The sequence below is a fragment of the Leptomonas pyrrhocoris genome (genome assembly GCF_001293395.1).
Source record: "Leptomonas pyrrhocoris isolate H10 chromosome Unknown, whole genome shotgun sequence".
Lineage (NCBI taxonomy): Eukaryota > Euglenozoa > Kinetoplastea > Trypanosomatida > Trypanosomatidae > Leptomonas > Leptomonas pyrrhocoris.
In genome coordinates, this window is record NW_015438360.1 from 953,374 (window position 1) to 971,335 (window position 17,962).

The window sequence follows — 17,962 nt, forward strand, 5'->3', positions numbered from 1 at the left end:
GCGAGGCAACGCCTATTTCTGCCTTTAGAAAGTGTTCCTTCTCACTATCCGTGCTGCCCCTCTCTTCTCCTCTCCCTCCGTCTGCGTGTGAGTTCCAGCAAGAGACGTTTCTGCACCCGTTTTTGCGCATCGTACGAAAAGCAGAGTCAAACAAACAAAAAGGCAGCGCCACACTGGCCCACAACGATGAGCGCATCTCCGCTCTCCTCTGCCTGCGTGCAATTTCTTCCGGAGCAGCTGTCGCTGTCCGCCGGCACGCCCGTCGGCTCCGGCGCCATTAGTCATGTCGTCCAGTGCCGCCTCCGCAGCGCCGGCCACCCCTCTTTACCGGTGGTGGTGAAGATCGTCTCGAAGCTGCAGGTACTGCAGCAAGGCAAGGTGCAGAGCGTCATGAATGAAAAGGCTGCTCTGCTGCGTCTCGGGCCCCACCCCTACATCGCACGCCTCTACGGCACCAGCCAATCCGAGGACGAGCTTTACTACGTACTGGAGTGGCTGCCGCACGGTGATCTGCTGCAGCACATCCGCCGAACGCACTTGCAGCGCGTGCGTGAGTACAATAATCAAAGTAATGCGGCGGACAGCAACAGCAGCAGCAGCGCGTCTGCCCGTGTCACCTCCATCCCCACCTCTTCCAATGCTCTGCGGTGCCTTGACTTTCACGATATCCGCCTCATCACCGCGCAGCTTATTACCGCCCTCGCGTGTGCATCCGCCAAAGGTGTCGTGCTGCGGGACTTGAAGCCGGAGAATGTCGCCTTCGATGAGAAGTACCGGGCGTGTCTGCTAGACTTCGACACGGTCGACCTGGGCGGCTCGGCTGTCGTGCCGGAGACGAACAACGGTGTGGCCTGCCCGCCACCGTGTGAAGGTGCCGCATATGTAGTCGACGGCGAGCCCGATCGCGAAGGCAAGCACCGTAGGACATGCACATCACCGCAGGCGTTGCCGGCTGCCGCCCCCCCGCGTCGTCGTCTCACCGTTTCTGAAATCCAAAGCATGCGCAAAAGGTCCGCTAGCTTCTGCGGCACAGCGCAGTACGTTTCGCCGGAGATGGTGGGTGAGTGCAAATGGAGCTTCAGCAGCGATTTGTGGGCACTCGGCGCGCTGGTGTACGAGATGGCCTACGGCACGCATCTCTTTGCGGGGATGTCACAGTTCGAGGTGCTCAAGAAGGTGATCCAGGGCGACTACCTCGCGCGTGCCAACCTCTTCCCCGCTATTGACTTCAACGGGAGCGTCTCCAACGACGGTAGCGGTGGCGCTTGTCAGGACAACTTTGCCGCTCTCGTGGACTTTATTCGGCAGCTGCTGAACATCGACCCCTCGAAGCGGCTTGGCGTGAACAGGGAGACGCACCGGTTTGACGAGGCCGCCCTACGCGGTCATGCTGTGTTCGGTGGCTTTGCGTGGGAGCAGGTCGACGAGCAGCTGCACACCTTCCGTGCGCGGGCGTTCCCGGCATCCTGCACGAGCGTGACGTCGTCCGCGCTGTCTGCGGCGAGCCACGGACGGTCCGCGTGCGACAAAGCGAATAAGAGGCGCAACTCGGACAGTGAGACGGACCTTCAAGATGAGAGGTCGATTGCCGCCGCGGCGGCCGTCGCGAAGGTGGCGCTGGCGGCGCTCGAGGAGGCATCCGTCGATCCTTCTCCATCGCTCGCGGCGCTGTATCATGTGAAACCGTTCAACGATCCTTCGTACGCGGAGTACGTGTACAAGGCGACAGCCGACGCAAACTTCTTTGAAAAATGCTTTGTGGACAAGACGAAGGAGGCCGCAATTCATGTAGAGGGAATGAAGGACGAACCCGCAACAGAGGCGGCGATTGCGACGAACGACGCATCAAGCTCATCCGCATCTGCAGCGGGAAAGATGTATCTAGCTTCCTCTCAATCGACGAATGGCAGTACAGCAGCGGAGAAAACGGACACTGCCACGCGCAGCAGTGGTGGATGTAACGCGGACACGAATCCCACCGCGGACGTCGAAGAGGAATCGGATGTGGTTGATGACGTGGGTATGCACTACGCCGGTCAACACGCCCATCCCGATTTTCAAGCGTAGGAAACGATTTCACTACGATTACTTTTCTTGCTTGGCATGAGCTGTTGAGAGTACGAAATTAATTTCACGATGTGTACTAGACGAAGCAAAGCAAGCAGCAACAACGAGGCAATAAGCGTTCTAAAATGGATTTCCTCAAAAAGGACTTTGTGTTTGGTGGTGTTACCGTGTTTGAATTTGTCGCCCGGCACGTGGGATGTGCTTTCCTAAATGAAGTCCACCGTGGCGAGGTGATGTTGGCTTTTCATTCAAAAAGGAAAGGGAAGAAACAAACTGACCAACTTACATGCTCACTTTCTTACTTCCTCTTAAATCCATTTTTTGTTTTCTTCCTCCTGGCTTTTCCGCTGCTCGCTCTATTGCTGTCGTCACGCATCCGCACAGTGGCGAAAACAACGTAGCATCTCCGTGTATCGTGCGGCGTCGTTTCTTCTTGACTTTTTTTGTTTGGCCGTCCGGTGCTGGTTTGAGGAGCGGGGTTTTATTTTTGATCATCCCTCTCTTTTCTATGGTTGTGTTTGTTCTCTTTCTCGTGCTACTCACACAGGCCTTTTATTGATCCCTCTCTCTCTTACTGTTAATATTATTATTATTATTATTATTATTATTATTATTCGTATTTCTATCATCATCATCATCGACTGACTTCGTCTCCTTTTCTTTTCTCTGTGTTTCTCAGATGCTGGAGATCTCGAGTCTGGGGCAGCTGCTGTCTCTGGTGCAGCGCAGCGATGCCGTCACCGTCGTTGATTTTTACGCGGACTGGTGCGGGCCCTGTCAGCAAATCAAACCGCAGTTCGAGCAGATGGCCCGCTATTACGACGCGAATAAAGTCACCTTTGCCAAGTGCAACGTGGACCGCAACCGCGACTGCGCCAGTCGGTACGGTGTGTCGTCCATCCCCACCTTTATCGTCTTCCACGCGAACGAGCGTATTACGACGGTGACCGGCGGCGATCTGGGCACCGTGCAGCGGAACATCGACCTTGCGTTGGGCCTCATCCCCACAAACGCACCATCTGCGCCGCCGTCTGCCGGAAACGGCAATGGCAGTGCACGCAGTAGTGGGGAGGTGCAGGATCCGTTTGCGGAGCAGATGCTGCGTGTTGTGGAGGCCAGGAACAAGAAAAACCCGATTTTGGAGAAGGACAGCTGCGATGCCGCCTACGCGCTGCTCAAGGCGAAGGCGCCGTACGGTATTTTGCTGCTGCCCTACCTCGCCTCTGACGCCTTCTCCGCGGTGGCGTTGGAGGCCCTCTTTGCGAACATAGCCACCCGCCCACCGCCGGAGCGGAGCGACAAGGAGCAGCTGATCAACCAGGTCCTGTGCCACGTCATGCAGCTCGCCACCTATCTTTCCTGGGAGGACATGAGTGTGGTTGAGCAGCTGCACCGCGTCCTCCTCGCACTCATCAGCTGCCCCAGCGCTCAAACCGCCTTCATCTCCAGTCCGATTTTCACCAGCGTGTTTGTCACGACGGGCACGCAGCTGGAGCGCACAACGCTGCTGGGCGTGCTCTTTAGCCTGAGCCCGAAGCCACTGAGCGAGCCGGTCCTCCCTGGCAGAGAGTGGCAGGACGTCCTGGCTCAGTTCCCCCCGCAGCAGCAGGATCAGCACTCCCAAACAGTGTACGGCATCCAGCAGCGTGTGGAGACGCTTGCGAAGATGAACGTGCGGCTTGTGCAGGCGCTGCTGCGGTCCAAGACGACCCGCGACGCCACGCTGCGCTACCTCGGCAGGGCCCTGCAGCTGAATGAGGATTATCTCAAGACAATGCACCACAACAGCCCCATCTGCTCCCGGTACTTCATGATCCAGCTGCAGTCGGTCCTGCTCGAGCTGGCCCTCCCCATCTTCCAGGTCCGCGGCAGCAAGGAGGGCGATGGGGGCCGGTACGACTATCGCCAAATCCCCGCCTACTACTTACTCGATCGCCTCTACGGCCCGCACGGAGCCGTCGTCTCTTTCGGACACGACGTGGAGCGGGTGACGCACTTCGATGAGACAAACCCGCTGCCGAGTGTCCCAGTGAGCAACACCGCACCGTACAAGCCCGCCGCGCACCTCTTCTTCCTCGCCGCGCGCGTGCTGACGCTGTGTGCGGCGGTCTTCGTCGACGAGCACGACCGCGACGAACGGCAGGCGACGCACCCGCAGGCCCCGCTGACGCAGCGGAACTTCTACACGGCGGAGAAGCTGCTGCTGGAGGGTCTGATGGGCTCCAACGAGCTTGGGGTGAGCCGGCTGGAGTTCGTGAACCACCTCGCCCACTGGCTGCTGCAGGTGATGCAGGTGGACGGCAACGGCGCGCTGCCGACGAACCCGCCGCTGGAGTGGTGCTACCTCCCGCAGTGCCTGGTGGACTGCGTCATCCGCACGACGAAGATGGCGCCGGTGGACGGCCTCTTCTCGGATGGCATGATCTCCCTCATGTTGGTCCTGATGGGCAACACAACGTACTTCCCGAAGCCGCACACCCACGCCCTCTTCCCAGCCTATCTGCTGCGCCTGCAGGAGAACTACACGACGCGGAAGGTGCTAGAGCAGCACCCATGGTTTAGCACCCACATTGTGCGCTCCTGCATGGAGTGCTACATCACCGTGGAGAAGTCGACCTATGAACGGGTGGAGGTGCGCTACGAGCTCTCCTACGCCATTAAAAACTTTCTCAAGTCCGACCTACTATGTGAGCCGGTGCGGGAGGAGATGGAGTCGCAGGCCAACAACACAATGCTTGAGCGCTTCTCGCACATGGCGGTGGCGGAGGTGAACGAGGCGGTGGATCAGGTGATCGACACTCTCACAAAGATGAACGAGATGATGAAGGCGGGTGCCGACACGTCGGAGAACGCGGTCGCGGCGAGCTCGCGCGGTGCGACAGCCGCTGGTCCATCTATGGATGGAGGGCAGCAGCCACCGCCACCACAGCAGCAGCAGCCAGGTCGGCGCCGGCGTCAGCCCGCGAACAGCAACGAGGAGGCTGACGGGTCGGAAGGCGATGAGGAAGAGGAGGAAAACGCGGACGGCGCGCAGACGTACCACCAGCGTGGCATGGGCCTCCGTTCGAACCTGATGCTCTTCACCGCGTCGATGGACATGTTCATTGAGCTCTCCCTCCAGTTCCCGAAGGGTGTCTCGCAGAACATGGTGGCGGGGCAGATCAGCGAGATGCTGGCGCGCAGTTTGATGGCCTTCGCTGGGCCAAACAGCAGAAACTTGCGAATCCAAAACGCCGACAGCTACAACTTCCGCCCACGCGAGGTGTTGATGCGGCTGGTGGACTGCTTCACGCACTTCCGCCGCTCCAAGAACTTTCTGCGTTGCCTCTGCCACTGCAGCATCCCACTGGTTGACATCCGCGGCGTGATGCGCACCATCGTGGACCGCCAGCTCGTCTCAGAGGATTTGCTGTGGAAGGTCTCGGAGATGGCCTCGGCGCTCACCTCCGTGTCGAAGGAGGTGGATAATGAGGAGGCCATCTGGGACGATGCACCCGACTTCGCCGTGGACGCGTTGCTCTCTACGCCGCTGCTGCAGCCCGTTGCTCTGCCGGCGGAGGTGAAGGACTTGGCGGACTTGGTCTACGTAAACAAGGAGACGCTGCACCACCTGCTGCTGTCGGAGAGCAAGCACCCCTTCACGAATGAGCCGCTGACGGAGACGATGGTGGAGGAGTTCAACAAACGCCCAGATGTGGCGGCCGCGGTGGAGGAGCGCCGGGTAGCCATTCAGAAGTGGCTCGACGAAGCGAAGGCAGCGAAGGCGTAGGGCTTTGCAGTTACTAGTTCAACCCTTCATACAAGGGAGTTTTTCTGGCAGCCCCCTTTTTTTGATCTGTTTTGCTGTCCTGGTGTGTCTTATTATCACTGTCTTCGCGGTTTTACTGTTTTCCTTGGATAAAAATGACTTTACCGTCCTGTATTCAAATCTCGAAGCGCATGCGTGGTCCGCACGGGGAGGAGTTAACGCAGCTTTTCTTCGTTGTGTGTGCTGCTTTTGTGAGAGGAAGAGAAGGGCGTGTGCGCCTGTTTGTCCATCATGAACGTGCCGAAAGGTCGGTACGATGCAGTGTGTGAAATACCAACATCAAAAACAGTGAGGTTTTATGCATTGTTTCTTTTACCTAAAAAAAGTTCTCACGGTGATTTCTAACACGGAATACATCATGTTTTCTCGCCTTTGCCGACCCAACGCTCCTTCTTCCTTCAACTTCTTTTACTTCTATCAGTATGTTCCCCCTTTCGTTTGCCTCTCCACCTCTCATTATTTTTGTTATTGGTATTGATTCATTTAGCAAGTACAATTCTCCGCCGCGCAGGTTTTTTAACTGCCGATTTCACAAGAATCGACGTTCTCACTTGTTGAAGCTTTCAATAGTAGAGGGACAACCTCGAGGTTTTTTTTCTTCTTCTGTACTCCCACGCAGCCATGCTGCGCTGCACACAGGCTCTGCTGGGCCGATGGAGCTCGCGTGATTTCCTGCGCGGACGCAGCAAGCGCGCCGGCGCCGTGCACACGCGCCACACACACGGCCGCCAGGGCCGCTACAAGCGTCTCTCCACCGTGTGCAGCAGCATCCGTGATGGCCGCCGACACGCTGGCAACCACATGCAGGGTGGTCTTGGCATCAAGCTTGGCGGCGGGCTCTTTGGCCTGCGCATTCCCCGGCAGCATCAGCTCTCCCACATGTCGAAGGAAGAGTACGACCTGGAAATCCACGGGCACCCTAACATCACCAACCCCTACCGTGAGCACCTCGACGAGCACCCCGATCTGAAGAGCGTCATGATGAACGCCACGGTGGCGGTGAAGATGGTGGTGCTGCTGCCGAGAGTCGCACGCAACGGCGACGGCGCCGACGCTGCGACGGTCGTACCGGCAAAATGGAAGAGAGTTGTGCGAGACGTCAGTGACGCGCTGGAGTTCTTCGCAACGCCACGCGGCGAGACCACAGCCGAAGCAGCAGCAGCGAACGGCAGCCGCAGCGTAGAAGCGTCAGGCCCCTCCGTGGAGGTGCACTTCGCGACACTTGGGACGTCCGTGTGCTGTCAGTGGCCATCGTGTCTCACCTGTCCTTTGTCGTCGTCGTCGCTGTCTGACGCGGCGTCGAGCTTGCGCGAACTGTTGGAGGAAAGCGTAGGGCGGCTATACCGTACGCACTGCAAGCTGGGACAAACACTGAAGTTAGAGAAGAGCGGGGCACCGCACCCCCAGCACTCGCCGCAACTCCCTCGCGATTCCTCATCGCCGTCTGCACGGCGGCGCAAACATCCGGCTGTATTCCTGGGCGCCGCACTGAAAGCCCCTGGCGGTCACGGCGCTGTCACTGCCTCCTCCTCCTCGCGACCCTTGTCGTCCGTTGGCGCTGTGTCTTCCGCTCCTCCCTCCTTCACCTCTTTTGTCTTGGCGCAGCTCACAAACGACGCGTCTGCCTCCACCGATGTCTCCTTCTCGGGTGTCGCGCACCGTCTGCCGCAAGAACCGTCCATGACTCCAAATGGCGGGGGCTTTGCGGACGTTGTACATCACCTCAGCGCCACAGAACGGCCACTGCTGCGCGTGTGCGTCCGCCTTTCAAGCGTCCGTGAGCATAGCGACAGCAGCGCATTGCCCGCCGCACTGCCGTCCACGATCGATACCTCCTGTTCGTCCTCTTCTGCGGCTGCTGTCCCACGCAAAGTGTTAGCCTGTGAAGTGGATGCGAACGCGGACTTGGGGGTGTGGCGGCAGGCCGCGTCCCCGCTGCGGGAGCTGCTGCGGTGGCACTACTGCGCTCAGGATCCACGCGCGCACAACCACGACGCTCTGCCGCACCATCGCCGCTCCCTGCCCCTATTGGTGGTTGTGGATGCTTCCACCGCCGATGCCACCTCATCTTTATCCTCAACGAGGGCCGCGACGGGGCGTGGCGGGTTCGGCAACAGCGCCCCCACCCTCATGCCTCGACGGCTCTCTGTGGAACTCGAGTCGACGGGGTTTCACAGGATAGCAGAGACGTCTTTGTTGAGCGTGGCGGAGGCGATCGCAGCGTGGTCGCCATCGGCGCAGTGGGAGAGGTTTGCACAGTCCGCGCCGTCATCATCACCAACGGTGCCGGCGGAGCTGCATCACGGGAGTGCTTGTGTCTCATGCTAAGGCATGCGGTTCGTCGCTGCTGCTGCTTGCTTCAGTTTATCACAGATGCCTTTTTAAATGCTTGATTGTTTGTACTCCGACTGGCAGAAACTATTTTTTTCAGCATGCTTAATAGCGCTTGCGAGCTGCAATTATGGATGACATTCGGCTTTTTGTTTCTGTCTGCAGATGATGTATGCTTATGGGAAATGAACTGGCTCGATGAAGCTGTTTGAAGTCACAGAAGAAACAGATTCAGTTGTGCGAGTAAACAACAGCAGTATAGCCTGTTCGCAACTGGTCACTGCTTCAATCACAGTCTCCTAGTTTTTTTTTCTCTCTTTCCCCTCTCTTAACCTTCTCTTTCACGCTCAGAACTGTCACGCGGTACGTCTGTTCGCTTGCTCTCACCGTTGTGCGGTGCCTCAGCGAGTGTGCGCGGGGTGTAGACGCTTTTTGCGGATTCAGGCGGTCATTAAACGCAGATACAATTACCCCTCTGCCAAAAATGCAACGCGCCCGCGTCTCTGCCGGTGGCCGACTGCTGGCTGGTCGTTTGCGTGCGCTGCCTTCCTCCATACCCGTGAAGGCCCGCGCTTCAGTTTCCCTTCCGCCGAGGGACATGTGGTGCGGGGTGCCTGCCCTGCACACGAGCTACCGCTTCACCTCTTCATCGGCAGCGTCGGCCGCACCCCGTCCAGGGCAGCACAGTTTCTACCACGTCCTCGGCGTGGACACGGATGCGACGCCGCTGGAGGTGAAGGCGTCCTACCGCCAGCTCGCCCTCCGCTTCCACCCCGATGTGGCAGACGAGGAACACCGGACTCAGTCGGAGGTGCTCTTCCGTCGGGTGTCTGAGGCGTACGAGGTGCTGTCCGATCCGGTGAGGCGCCGTGCACACGACCACGAGCTGGGCATCCAGACGCGTCGCAAACAGGGCACAGCCGCTGCCGCTGCTGGCGCGTCTTCGTCGTCCTCCACTTCTGCGGCACGCGCACGCAAACCAACTGGTGCCGCCGGCAACGGAAGCGCGCGCAAGAAACACAAAGCTTCACCCGCGTCTGGCGCGTCTGCGCGGCAGCGACAGCAGCAGCAATCCAGCCGCTATCGCAAGCCGTTTGTCCGCGGTGATGCCAATCGTGTATTTGCCGATGCCTTTGATGGCAAGACGCTCGATGAAATTCTCTTCGACGTGCAGCGCCGTCGCCGACAGGCAGCAGCGACAGAGCGCCGCGCAAGCACCTCGGCCGCCACCACCCAGACACCAGCATCGTCGTCGAGCTCTTCTTCTACCCTGCCTGAAAGCGCGTTGGATCACGATGCCCGGCTGCGACACGTCATGGAAGAGGCGGCGGAGTCGTTTGCCCGCAAGGCACAGCGGCAGTACGGGCATGGCATCCTGCGACACATCCACGCCGCCGCCTCATCGTTGCCCGAAGGCCCCGCCCCACCACCGGCGAGGTACATGCCGTTTCGTCCATTTGTCGGGATGGAGGTGCCGGCCGGGGTGCAAACGCCACCAGAGCCGCAGCTGGGTCGCGTGCTGACACCGCACGAAGCCACGATGGAAAGGACCGCGGAACACGACAGCGCTGCTGCTGGGAAAAAGGAGCGTGTGGCGGCGCAGTTCTACACGCACCAGTACGCAGATGGCGTTTTGCACACCCGTATGGCGAGCTTGCGTAAAGCCGCAAAAAGCATTGAGGGGATGCCGCACAACATGGGCCAACTGTACTCCTACCACCGGCCCTATTAGCGAGCCAGTGCAGCTGTTATGCCGTTTTTTTTTTTTGGAAAGGGCTTTTCTCCTCTCGTCGTTCAGGAAGCGTCTTTCATGTGTTGACTTTTGTGGACGGAAAGCCCTCTATTTGGGATTTTATCTGGCACTGTTGTTGCGTGTTCACTTAACTTTTTCTGTTGGCACTGCGGTGCCTGGTTGAGTACGTCCCGTCTGGAATCAGCGCTCTTCTTTTCTGACCTACGGCGGCGTTTTAGGTGGGAGGGAGGAAAAGGAGAGCGCCAGCACATTCGCGTCACGGTTCGCAAATGGTAATTCATAAAGAATATAAAGCGCCACACAAAGCCAGCTGGGAGTAGGAGCTCGAAGTTGTTCTTCTTAGTTGGGGGGGGGGGGGTGGAAAGAGGCGAGGAATCGCGCCGTTCGCCGCGTGGCTGAACTTTTAAACATTTTTCGTTCCCGTTTCGCAAAAGTCGTATTCCTCTCTGGACGCTTTAACGCGTGGGGCGGTGCCGCTCGCTTGAGATTGTCCGATCTTGCCACGTAGGTGAAGAGACCTTTCGCAGGTAGAGCGTCGTCACCGCTTCAAATGTTGATGATGATGATAAGAATAGAACACCCAAACATGCGTGCACTGCCTCTCACCTCGCTACCTCGCTTCTCCTTCGCCTACTGTATTTTGGATATCTTGCTTCTATGCTGTTGTCCCTGCCTCAGTCTCGTACCCGTATTCGTGTTTAATAGCAAAACCTAGTGATATTCAGCAAAGCTATTTCCCCAAAAAGAAAGAATAGTTGATAGGAAGAAAAATGCGTCGCGTTGCTTGCCTTACTAGCGCTGCGGCGGTGTCGGCCCTGTCGTTAGCAGGCACGAACGTACCCACCCGCAGCATCTATACGACGTGGGTCTCTGTGCCGTGCGAGGAGTGGGCGTGCAAGGAGAGCTGGCTGAAGCGTATTACGTCACAGTCGGAGTACCGCAGCTTTGAGTTCTGGCACGTGCCGGAGGTGGAGGTGCCGGAGGGGTTGAAGCTGAACGCGGTGGAGCGCTACCTGCTGAGCAGCCTCGAGAACGACACTGACCGCCTGCTGCACGTCTCGTGGTGCGGCGACTTCGACTCCTACTGGCACGACCGCGTCAGCTCGCTGGAGATGTTGTACAAGACCATCTACACCGATGACTACCCCCTGTACCGCTACGTCTTCGGCAACTGCACGCACAAGACGGCGGAGAAGGAGTACATGCTGCGTAAGGTGAACTACCTGCGTAGCATCCTCTTCTGGGCAGGCCGCACGGAGCGCTGCTACACCAGCATCGTCAAGGCACGCTACTACGTCCAGCGCTGTGTGTGGAACGCGCTGGAGCGAGAGCGCTACTTGTGCGCCTGCGTGGAGGCAGTGGACTCGTTCGCGAAGAAGGTGCCGGAGGAGCTCCGCGAGAAGGCGATGGGCGAGCTGGAGGTCGCGTTAGTGAACATGCGCCACTGGGTGTGGGATTGCCCGAACGGCAAGCGCACCTTCACACGTCGTCTTGCGTAAGCGTTTTATTGGTACCGCGCGCGGTCAGGCGAGAAAGAACAATGGCATCGCGTTGTTACTGCCTCCTTTTTCCCCATGCGTTCTGTGTGCGAGAGAAGAGCAGCTTTTGAGGGCACGCGGGAGCCGGGTTTTTTCTCTTCTTTGTTCGGCAACGTGTTTTATACGCAGTGGTTGCACCGAAAACGTTTACAGAAGAAAGGTGATTTTACGCATCCATGCTAACGTATATATTCGGGAAGTAGTGCGAGTATTCAAAAGAAAGAAAAAGAGAAACCCTCACAAGATTTCTTTTGATGTTACCACCGTTGTTTCGCCATGTACTCCCATAACCTTCCTACAATTGACTTAGGATTCGCTTCCTTTTTTTTTATGTAGCGTGCGATCGAGAGGACCGAAGGAGAGCGTGATGGAGGGAGGTTGCATTACACGTGTTGTGTGCGGTGCTCGAGGCTGGAAGAGCTTAAAAAGAAAACGAATACATAGGTGCACCTTTCTGAGGAGTTGAGTTGTCGGCTGTGCGTTGTGTGTGTGGTGATGACCGGGGTGGGCGCTCTGGCAGCATACGATATCCCTTTTTTTTTTGCTTTCTTTGCCGCGTATATAGTAGTTTTCTTTTTCTCTTTTCCTTGATTTTGAAACTTATTTAGTAGTAGTAAGCGAGCGTGGCAGAGCACCGTGTTTTGTTTGCCGTGCCAATTAGCCCAACTGCGTAGGAGGAGGGAGGAGAGGGAGAGAGAAAAAGGGAAGGTGCAAGACTTTTTACCCCTTCTCTTTGCTTCTTCCTCAATACCTGCTGTCACCTGTTTTGTTTTTTTCAATCTCGCGCACACACGCTGACATGCGTTTTTTCTTTTTAACCTTTCGAACAGGCGCCAACAGCCGCTGAGCTCTTGACCCTTTATTGTGTTATTATTATTGTCTTTCGAAGCCTCTTCCACAGCACTGAAAAAAGTAATGGCTCCTTTTTCCACCTTTTCCTCTCGTCCTCTTTCTCTCCTCTTACAATGAAGTACTTATGTTTCAGCTTACATGTTTTTATTGTTTTTCATCCCCTCCCTTTGTTGTTGTTGTGGGGTTCGCTGCAATCACATTTCTTTCGTGTTCTTGTTTGCTTTGTTGTGCGGAGCGACTTCGCTCCGTATTGTGTGTTTGACGCCGCAGAAAAAAAGAAAAGGAAACGATCTGGTCCAGTCACGGGGTGTATTCCCTCCCCCTCCCCCCCTTCCAGGAAGGAACAGAACATGTGCGTCTGCAGCTGTGACGCAGCACCATATTTTTTCTTGTGCTGTCTTGGTGAAGAGGCTCGCATTCAACGACCTCTTTCTGCCGGCGCTGTTTCACACTCATATATATATATTTGCACGATAGCAGATGACGAACAAAGTACCCCAAATAAAGATTCGGATTTAGCATGTGCGGTGAAGCCGATTTGTACTGATTGCCGGAACCGGTCGGTGCTCTCTGCTCACCAGCGTTGTTCATCAAATTTCGTTCTGCGCCGTCTGCGAAGTGTAGGAACAGCTGGCTGCTCCGCGCTGACTTTCCTGCACGCACGAGTAATTGAACCTGCTTTTGGTCTTTTTCTCTTGTGTGTTGACTCTTTTGAGGGCCGCTTGGTGGAGATTCACCTTTCGTCACGTGACACTCCTCACCCAATAAAACCCGCAATCTGAAACGGCTCTCTGCGAGTCGTTTTACGTGGCAAGACTCCCTCGTACTCTGTTTCCTCTTTGTGCCTTCGCATTTGCCTTGAACACCCGCAAACTCACACAAAGCAGCATACTCAACACTGATCGTTTTTTTCAAATACCGCTTCGCCTCTCTCACTCTTAGGTTTTCTACCTCTAACCTTAGGCATACTCTGCGCCACCGCTGCATCGAGACTTCCATTTTTCTTTTTTTCTTCTGTGTTGTGCGCTCCTTTCAATTTGATCTCTTTCTCGTGAGGTGCCTCCGCTCAGACGTGGGAAAGCCTGAAGAAGCAACAGAAACTCTCCCCGTAGAGTTCGATAATGTCCTCCGTGGATATGTACGTGGACGGCGCGGTGGCCTCCACGTGCGCCACACTCGTCTCCAACCCGTTCGACGTGATGCGCACACGTATGCAGCTGCAAGGCGAGCTGCGCAAGCGTGGCGAATACCACATGGAGTACCGCAACATGCCGCAGGGTATGATTCGCGTTGTGCGCCAGGAGGGCTGGAAGGCGCTGTTCAAAGGTCTTCCAGCGGCCGTGCTATGGCAAATTACGCAGAATGGCATCCGCATTGGTCTTTACCCCGCGGTGCGCGCGGAGCTGAGTCACGTTGTTGGCTCGGATGCGATGTACGTCTCTGTCGTGGCAGGTGCGACGTGCGGGATGGTAGGCGCCTTTGTTTCTTCACCGTTTCAAATGGTGAAGACGCGTCTGCAGTCGCAGCGTGGCACCATGACGACGCTGCACGGCCACAACCTGAGCACCGCGACCACGGGCGAGCAGTATGACTACACCGGTGTGCGAGATGCCTTACGGAAGATTTATAAGCAGGGAGGCATTCGTGATCTGTGGGGCGGAGCCAACATTGCGATGCAGCGCACGATGGTTGGGTCCGCCACACAGCTGACCGCGTACGACGTCGCCAAGACGAACGTGTGCAAGGTGACTGGCTTGGCGGAGTCTGATATCCGTGTGCACGTTTGCTCTGCCCTTTTCTCCGCGATATGCATAGTGATCTTTATGAATCCGCTCGATGTCGTGATGACGCGCTCCTTCAACCACCGCAGTGGGGAGCCAAAGGTTTATTCCGCTAACTTGGCTGCCGCAACGTGGAAGGTGTTTCGTGTGGAGGGCTTTAGTGGGCTGTACAAAGGCTCTATGGCGCTGTTCTCCCGCTCTGCGCCGCACAACATTGCCACGTTCGTCTCGCTGGAGTACCTGCGCAAGTTCCGCGAGAACTACACTAATCGGTCCTACACCTCCGGCTCGAAGGTGGACAAATCGATTGGCTTTCGCAAGTTCAAGGAGGAGCTGGACGCCACGAATGAGTCCAGTGTGTAGGAGTTAACTGTGCGCGTCTCTTTATGTACCTTTTCATTGCCTTCTTCCGTGAAGCGACGGCGATGAAGACGCTGACGTTTTAGACACACAGACGCGAAGTTAAGTGCGAAAGATCCGTTTTTTTTGTCTTTTAAAACTGCATGCTAGCGTCTGGCTTTTTGGCTTACAGCCACCGTTGTAAACGCCTTAGCCTTCCGGTGTAGGAGGTGAAGGAGCTCGGCAAGTTTTTGTCTTTTGAGAACACCGACAAGTAATTGCGCAGCGAACGACCGGTGAGATCTTCTTCTTTTCTTTTTTCCCCCCACCTTTTTTTCTGTTTAAACGACTTTTCTCTCTTCTTGAAGGCTACGACACACCTGGAAGCCAATACTCACCGCGTCCTTTGGTTCTCTTCACCGGCGATTCGGTGTAACGGCGGTGAACAGATGGCGACTACTTTTCTTCTACGTGGACTCGCGTGATATCCTGCTTGGAAGGAGTTTCTCATTGCGCGACCTTCTGGAAAACTTAAGAAAACAAATAATGAAACAGCGGAGGGTGGCAATGCGTTGCACGACCACTCTTTGCTGCTATCGTGGGCTCTTTGTTGACATTACTTTTGTGATTATTTGTGTTCGCTCTTCTGTTCGTGCTCTCTGCGCGTTTGCTTCCGACTCGTCTTTCTCTGTTGCGTCCTCTCTTCCTGTGTTCCTTTGAAAGGATTGCGACCATCCACCGTTTTTCGTGTTTTTTTTGTCTTCTTCGCTTCTGTCGCCTTATTCGTGCCGAAGAGAGGCGGTTCGCTTGTTTCACCGGTCACTTCGTTACATAAACATATATGTTTGAAAGACGTCAATTTCATGGATGTTACCGTCCTGCACGAGGACTGGCCGGTTTGAAAATAAGCAAGAGGAGACCTGCGACTTAAATCTCCTGCCTCCCCCGCTCCCGACTTTCCAGCCACTATTCCTCTTACTTGGAGCGCTGCTTCAAATGATGTTTCCATCAATGATGTGCGTTGCTTGGCTGTTAATGCGTTGCATGCTATGCTTAATATTATTATTTATCATTAAGTGGCTTTCTTTCTCTCGCCTCTCTCTCACGCACTCGACTGTCGCTGTACAAGGCAACCTTCTTTAATTCTATATATTCCTTTGAGTTTGCTAGGACGTTAAGGACAGGACCTTTTTTGTGTTGGATGCCCTTGTGCCCTCTGTGGTCAAGGCGACCGCCATTGCGAGGGCTTCGCCTTGTAACGTCACCGCCGGTGTCCACAACTTTGTGTGCCGCACCTTGTCTCTTGGAGGTGCGACGAGCATCACACGTCAGTTCCTTCAAGCACGAGGGCTACTACAGACTGGCGGACCCACGGCACATTTCAATCGATCCCTGCGTGTACGAGACACGCACCATGCGAGGCAGCGGACCAGGCGGCCAGGGCGTGAACAGCAGCAGCAACAAGGTCGAGCTACGGGCTGACATGGAGATGCTGTCCGACTACTTTGACGAGGAGTTGCTGGCGGCGCTGCGACACAACGAGGCCGGCGCCAGTCTCACCTCGGATGGCACCACCATCGTCGTGAGCTGCCACGAGCACCGCAGTGGGCTGCAAAACAAGGCAGGCTGCATTCACAAATTGCAGGAGCTGCTGCACAAGGCTTCGTGGGTGCCGCCGGTGGAGGCAGATCCGATTGAGCGACCGACTCGCCTTGTCACGGAGCACAAGGCAAAGAGACGGCAGAAGAGCAACGCAAACCGCATGACGCGCGCCGCACGTAGCGGGTCGTGGTGATTCGTTGGCGTGACCCGCACGTGTGACTCACGAGCGGCATGGACTGCTTTACAACAGTTGATGTACGTGCTCCGTTACGGAAGTGTAAACCACGTATAAAAGCAACAATTCATCGATGATTAAACGAAGAGAGCGTTGTTTTTGTGTTCTATCCTTTGCAGGGAGGAAAGGATAGCTGGATGCCTTGAGCTCTTCACTATACGCAACAACGTGTTCACCATGAAAGCACCCCAGTACTGTCCTTCACATTCTACGGCTCCATTCCCTCCCTCTCCCTTCGCTTTCGCTGCTGTCGCTGCTGTTGCTCTTTCTCCTTTTTTTTGTATTCTTTGCTCGCCTGCCTTCTCAGAAACTGGTTTTCACGAGTCGCCTGGGGAAGAAAGTAACGCCGACATTGAGCACCTTTTTCCCTTTCAGGTTTTTTTTTCAATTCTTCCTTGGTTCGTCGACTTCGGCATGCACCGCACCTGGGCTGCTTTCCATGTGACGGCGAAGACCGTCCTCGTACGCAGCCCCGCCTGTTGCGTCGCGCAGCGTTGGTGCAGCAGCAGCGGCAGCAGCAGCAGCGAGAGCCCGAGCCACCCAACGAGGACGGACGCTGCGGCCGTGAATCCCTTCGCCTCTTCCGTCGCCAAGACGCTGCGTGAGAAGGTCTTCTCGAAGGACTTTGCGGCCATGAAGGTCGCCACCCCGAAGGAGGAGGAGCTGCTCAAGAAATGGCGCACCGGGGACGGCACGCCGGAGCAGTCACCGCGGCAGCCCGAGACGCCCGGCACGGCCGACCCGTCCGACGTGGAGCCGCAGATGGCAGAGGGCTCGCGCGATGTGGCCGGGACGTACGGGCAGAGCTTTCGCGACACACGCCCGATGGACCCCAACGAGGGTGTCGAGGTGAAGCGGCGTCGCCTGATTTACCAGTCGCGCTACCGGGGAATGGTCGAGATGGACCTCATCTTTGGCCATTTCGCCCGTTGCAAACTGCGGACCCTCGACGCGGCGATGCTGGACGAGTACGACACCTTGCTGAAGCAACTCGACAGCGACCTTTTTCGCTGGTTGGTGATGAATACCGATGCCCCAGCGGAGGTGCAGGGGCTGAGGTGCTTTAAGGAGCTGCGCAAGTTCATCGAGGAGGAGCGTGCCGAATTGCTCGGCCCGAACTAAAAAGAAAAGGAGAGGAGCACAAAGCCGAACGACGGTTCTTTTTTCTCCCTTTTCTTTCTAGTACAGCGGCAGATCATTGTCGCACCACAGGGCCGTTAACGAGAGAGATGATCAAAAAATGATGGTGGCTGCGCATGGGATGTACCTATTGGAGCACACACAGTTGCACACACACAGTTGCAAGAGCGTGACAACGCGTAAATATCGAAGATCGACTGCATCAGTACCGGTGATTTTCTTTTTTTCTTAATCACAAACCTGTAGTTCATACACAACGTTTCTATCGAGATGTTGATGGCGGTGGCGTTGAGCCGCGAAGGTATTAAAATACTTACAGAGTTGTGTACTTCAATCCACAACGCAAGAATGACAACAAACAAAAAAATTTGACACACATTCAGGAACGGTGCAACCATTCGAGATCCCAGCGCTTCTTTGTTGTGGGAGAGTCTTTCGTGACGGCTGCTGTTTTTTTTTTCTTCTTCTGGCAGTTGCGTTCGAACGATGTACCGTGGTTGTGCTGTGCGGCTGGTT

The 17,962-nt window shown here is 56.1% G+C and overlaps 8 protein-coding genes across 8 annotated transcripts; all 8 read left to right on the forward strand.

The window, feature by feature from the left end:
* Positions 1-96: 96 nt before the first annotated feature.
* ABB37_02816 (putative protein kinase) lies at positions 97-2,067 on the forward strand (the record flags this gene model as incomplete). The annotated part of the gene is made up of 1 exon (XM_015799947.1): positions 97-2,067. The coding sequence occupies exon 1, from the start codon at positions 187-189 to the stop codon at positions 2,065-2,067; it is 1,881 nt and encodes a 626-aa protein (XP_015661549.1). The 5' UTR covers positions 97-186.
* Positions 2,068-2,449: 382 nt separating this feature from the next.
* ABB37_02817 (putative ubiquitin fusion degradation protein 2 putativeubiquitin conjugation factor E4 B) lies at positions 2,450-5,836 on the forward strand (the record flags this gene model as incomplete). The annotated part of the gene is made up of 1 exon (XM_015799948.1): positions 2,450-5,836. The coding sequence occupies exon 1, from the start codon at positions 2,747-2,749 to the stop codon at positions 5,834-5,836; it is 3,090 nt and encodes a 1,029-aa protein (XP_015661550.1). The 5' UTR covers positions 2,450-2,746.
* A 524-nt stretch (positions 5,837-6,360) lies between these two features.
* Positions 6,361-8,203, forward strand: ABB37_02818 (putative mitochondrial hypothetical protein; the record flags this gene model as incomplete). Its single annotated transcript, XM_015799949.1, has 1 exon — positions 6,361-8,203. The coding sequence occupies exon 1, from the start codon at positions 6,497-6,499 to the stop codon at positions 8,201-8,203; it is 1,707 nt and encodes a 568-aa protein (XP_015661551.1). The 5' UTR covers positions 6,361-6,496.
* Positions 8,204-8,555: 352 nt separating this feature from the next.
* On the forward strand, positions 8,556-9,938 carry ABB37_02819 (putative mitochondrial Dnaj-like protein; the record flags this gene model as incomplete). The annotated part of the gene is made up of 1 exon (XM_015799950.1): positions 8,556-9,938. Exon 1 carries the CDS (start codon positions 8,691-8,693, stop codon positions 9,936-9,938), a length of 1,248 nt encoding a protein of 415 aa, XP_015661552.1. The 5' UTR covers positions 8,556-8,690.
* A 697-nt stretch (positions 9,939-10,635) lies between these two features.
* ABB37_02820 (putative mitochondrial hypothetical protein) lies at positions 10,636-11,458 on the forward strand (the record flags this gene model as incomplete). The annotated part of the gene is made up of 1 exon (XM_015799951.1): positions 10,636-11,458. The coding sequence occupies exon 1, from the start codon at positions 10,730-10,732 to the stop codon at positions 11,456-11,458; it is 729 nt and encodes a 242-aa protein (XP_015661553.1). The 5' UTR covers positions 10,636-10,729.
* A 1,773-nt stretch (positions 11,459-13,231) lies between these two features.
* Positions 13,232-14,493, forward strand: ABB37_02821 (putative mitochondrial mitochondrial carrier protein-like protein; the record flags this gene model as incomplete). The annotated part of the gene is made up of 1 exon (XM_015799952.1): positions 13,232-14,493. Exon 1 carries the CDS (start codon positions 13,471-13,473, stop codon positions 14,491-14,493), a length of 1,023 nt encoding a protein of 340 aa, XP_015661554.1. The 5' UTR covers positions 13,232-13,470.
* Positions 14,494-15,596: 1,103 nt separating this feature from the next.
* ABB37_02822 (hypothetical protein) lies at positions 15,597-16,264 on the forward strand (the record flags this gene model as incomplete). Its single annotated transcript, XM_015799953.1, has 1 exon — positions 15,597-16,264. The coding sequence occupies exon 1, from the start codon at positions 15,671-15,673 to the stop codon at positions 16,262-16,264; it is 594 nt and encodes a 197-aa protein (XP_015661555.1). The 5' UTR covers positions 15,597-15,670.
* A 347-nt stretch (positions 16,265-16,611) lies between these two features.
* Positions 16,612-17,428, forward strand: ABB37_02823 (putative mitochondrial hypothetical protein; the record flags this gene model as incomplete). Its single annotated transcript, XM_015799954.1, has 1 exon — positions 16,612-17,428. The coding sequence occupies exon 1, from the start codon at positions 16,721-16,723 to the stop codon at positions 17,426-17,428; it is 708 nt and encodes a 235-aa protein (XP_015661556.1). The 5' UTR covers positions 16,612-16,720.
* Between the last annotated feature and the right edge of the window lie 534 nt (positions 17,429-17,962).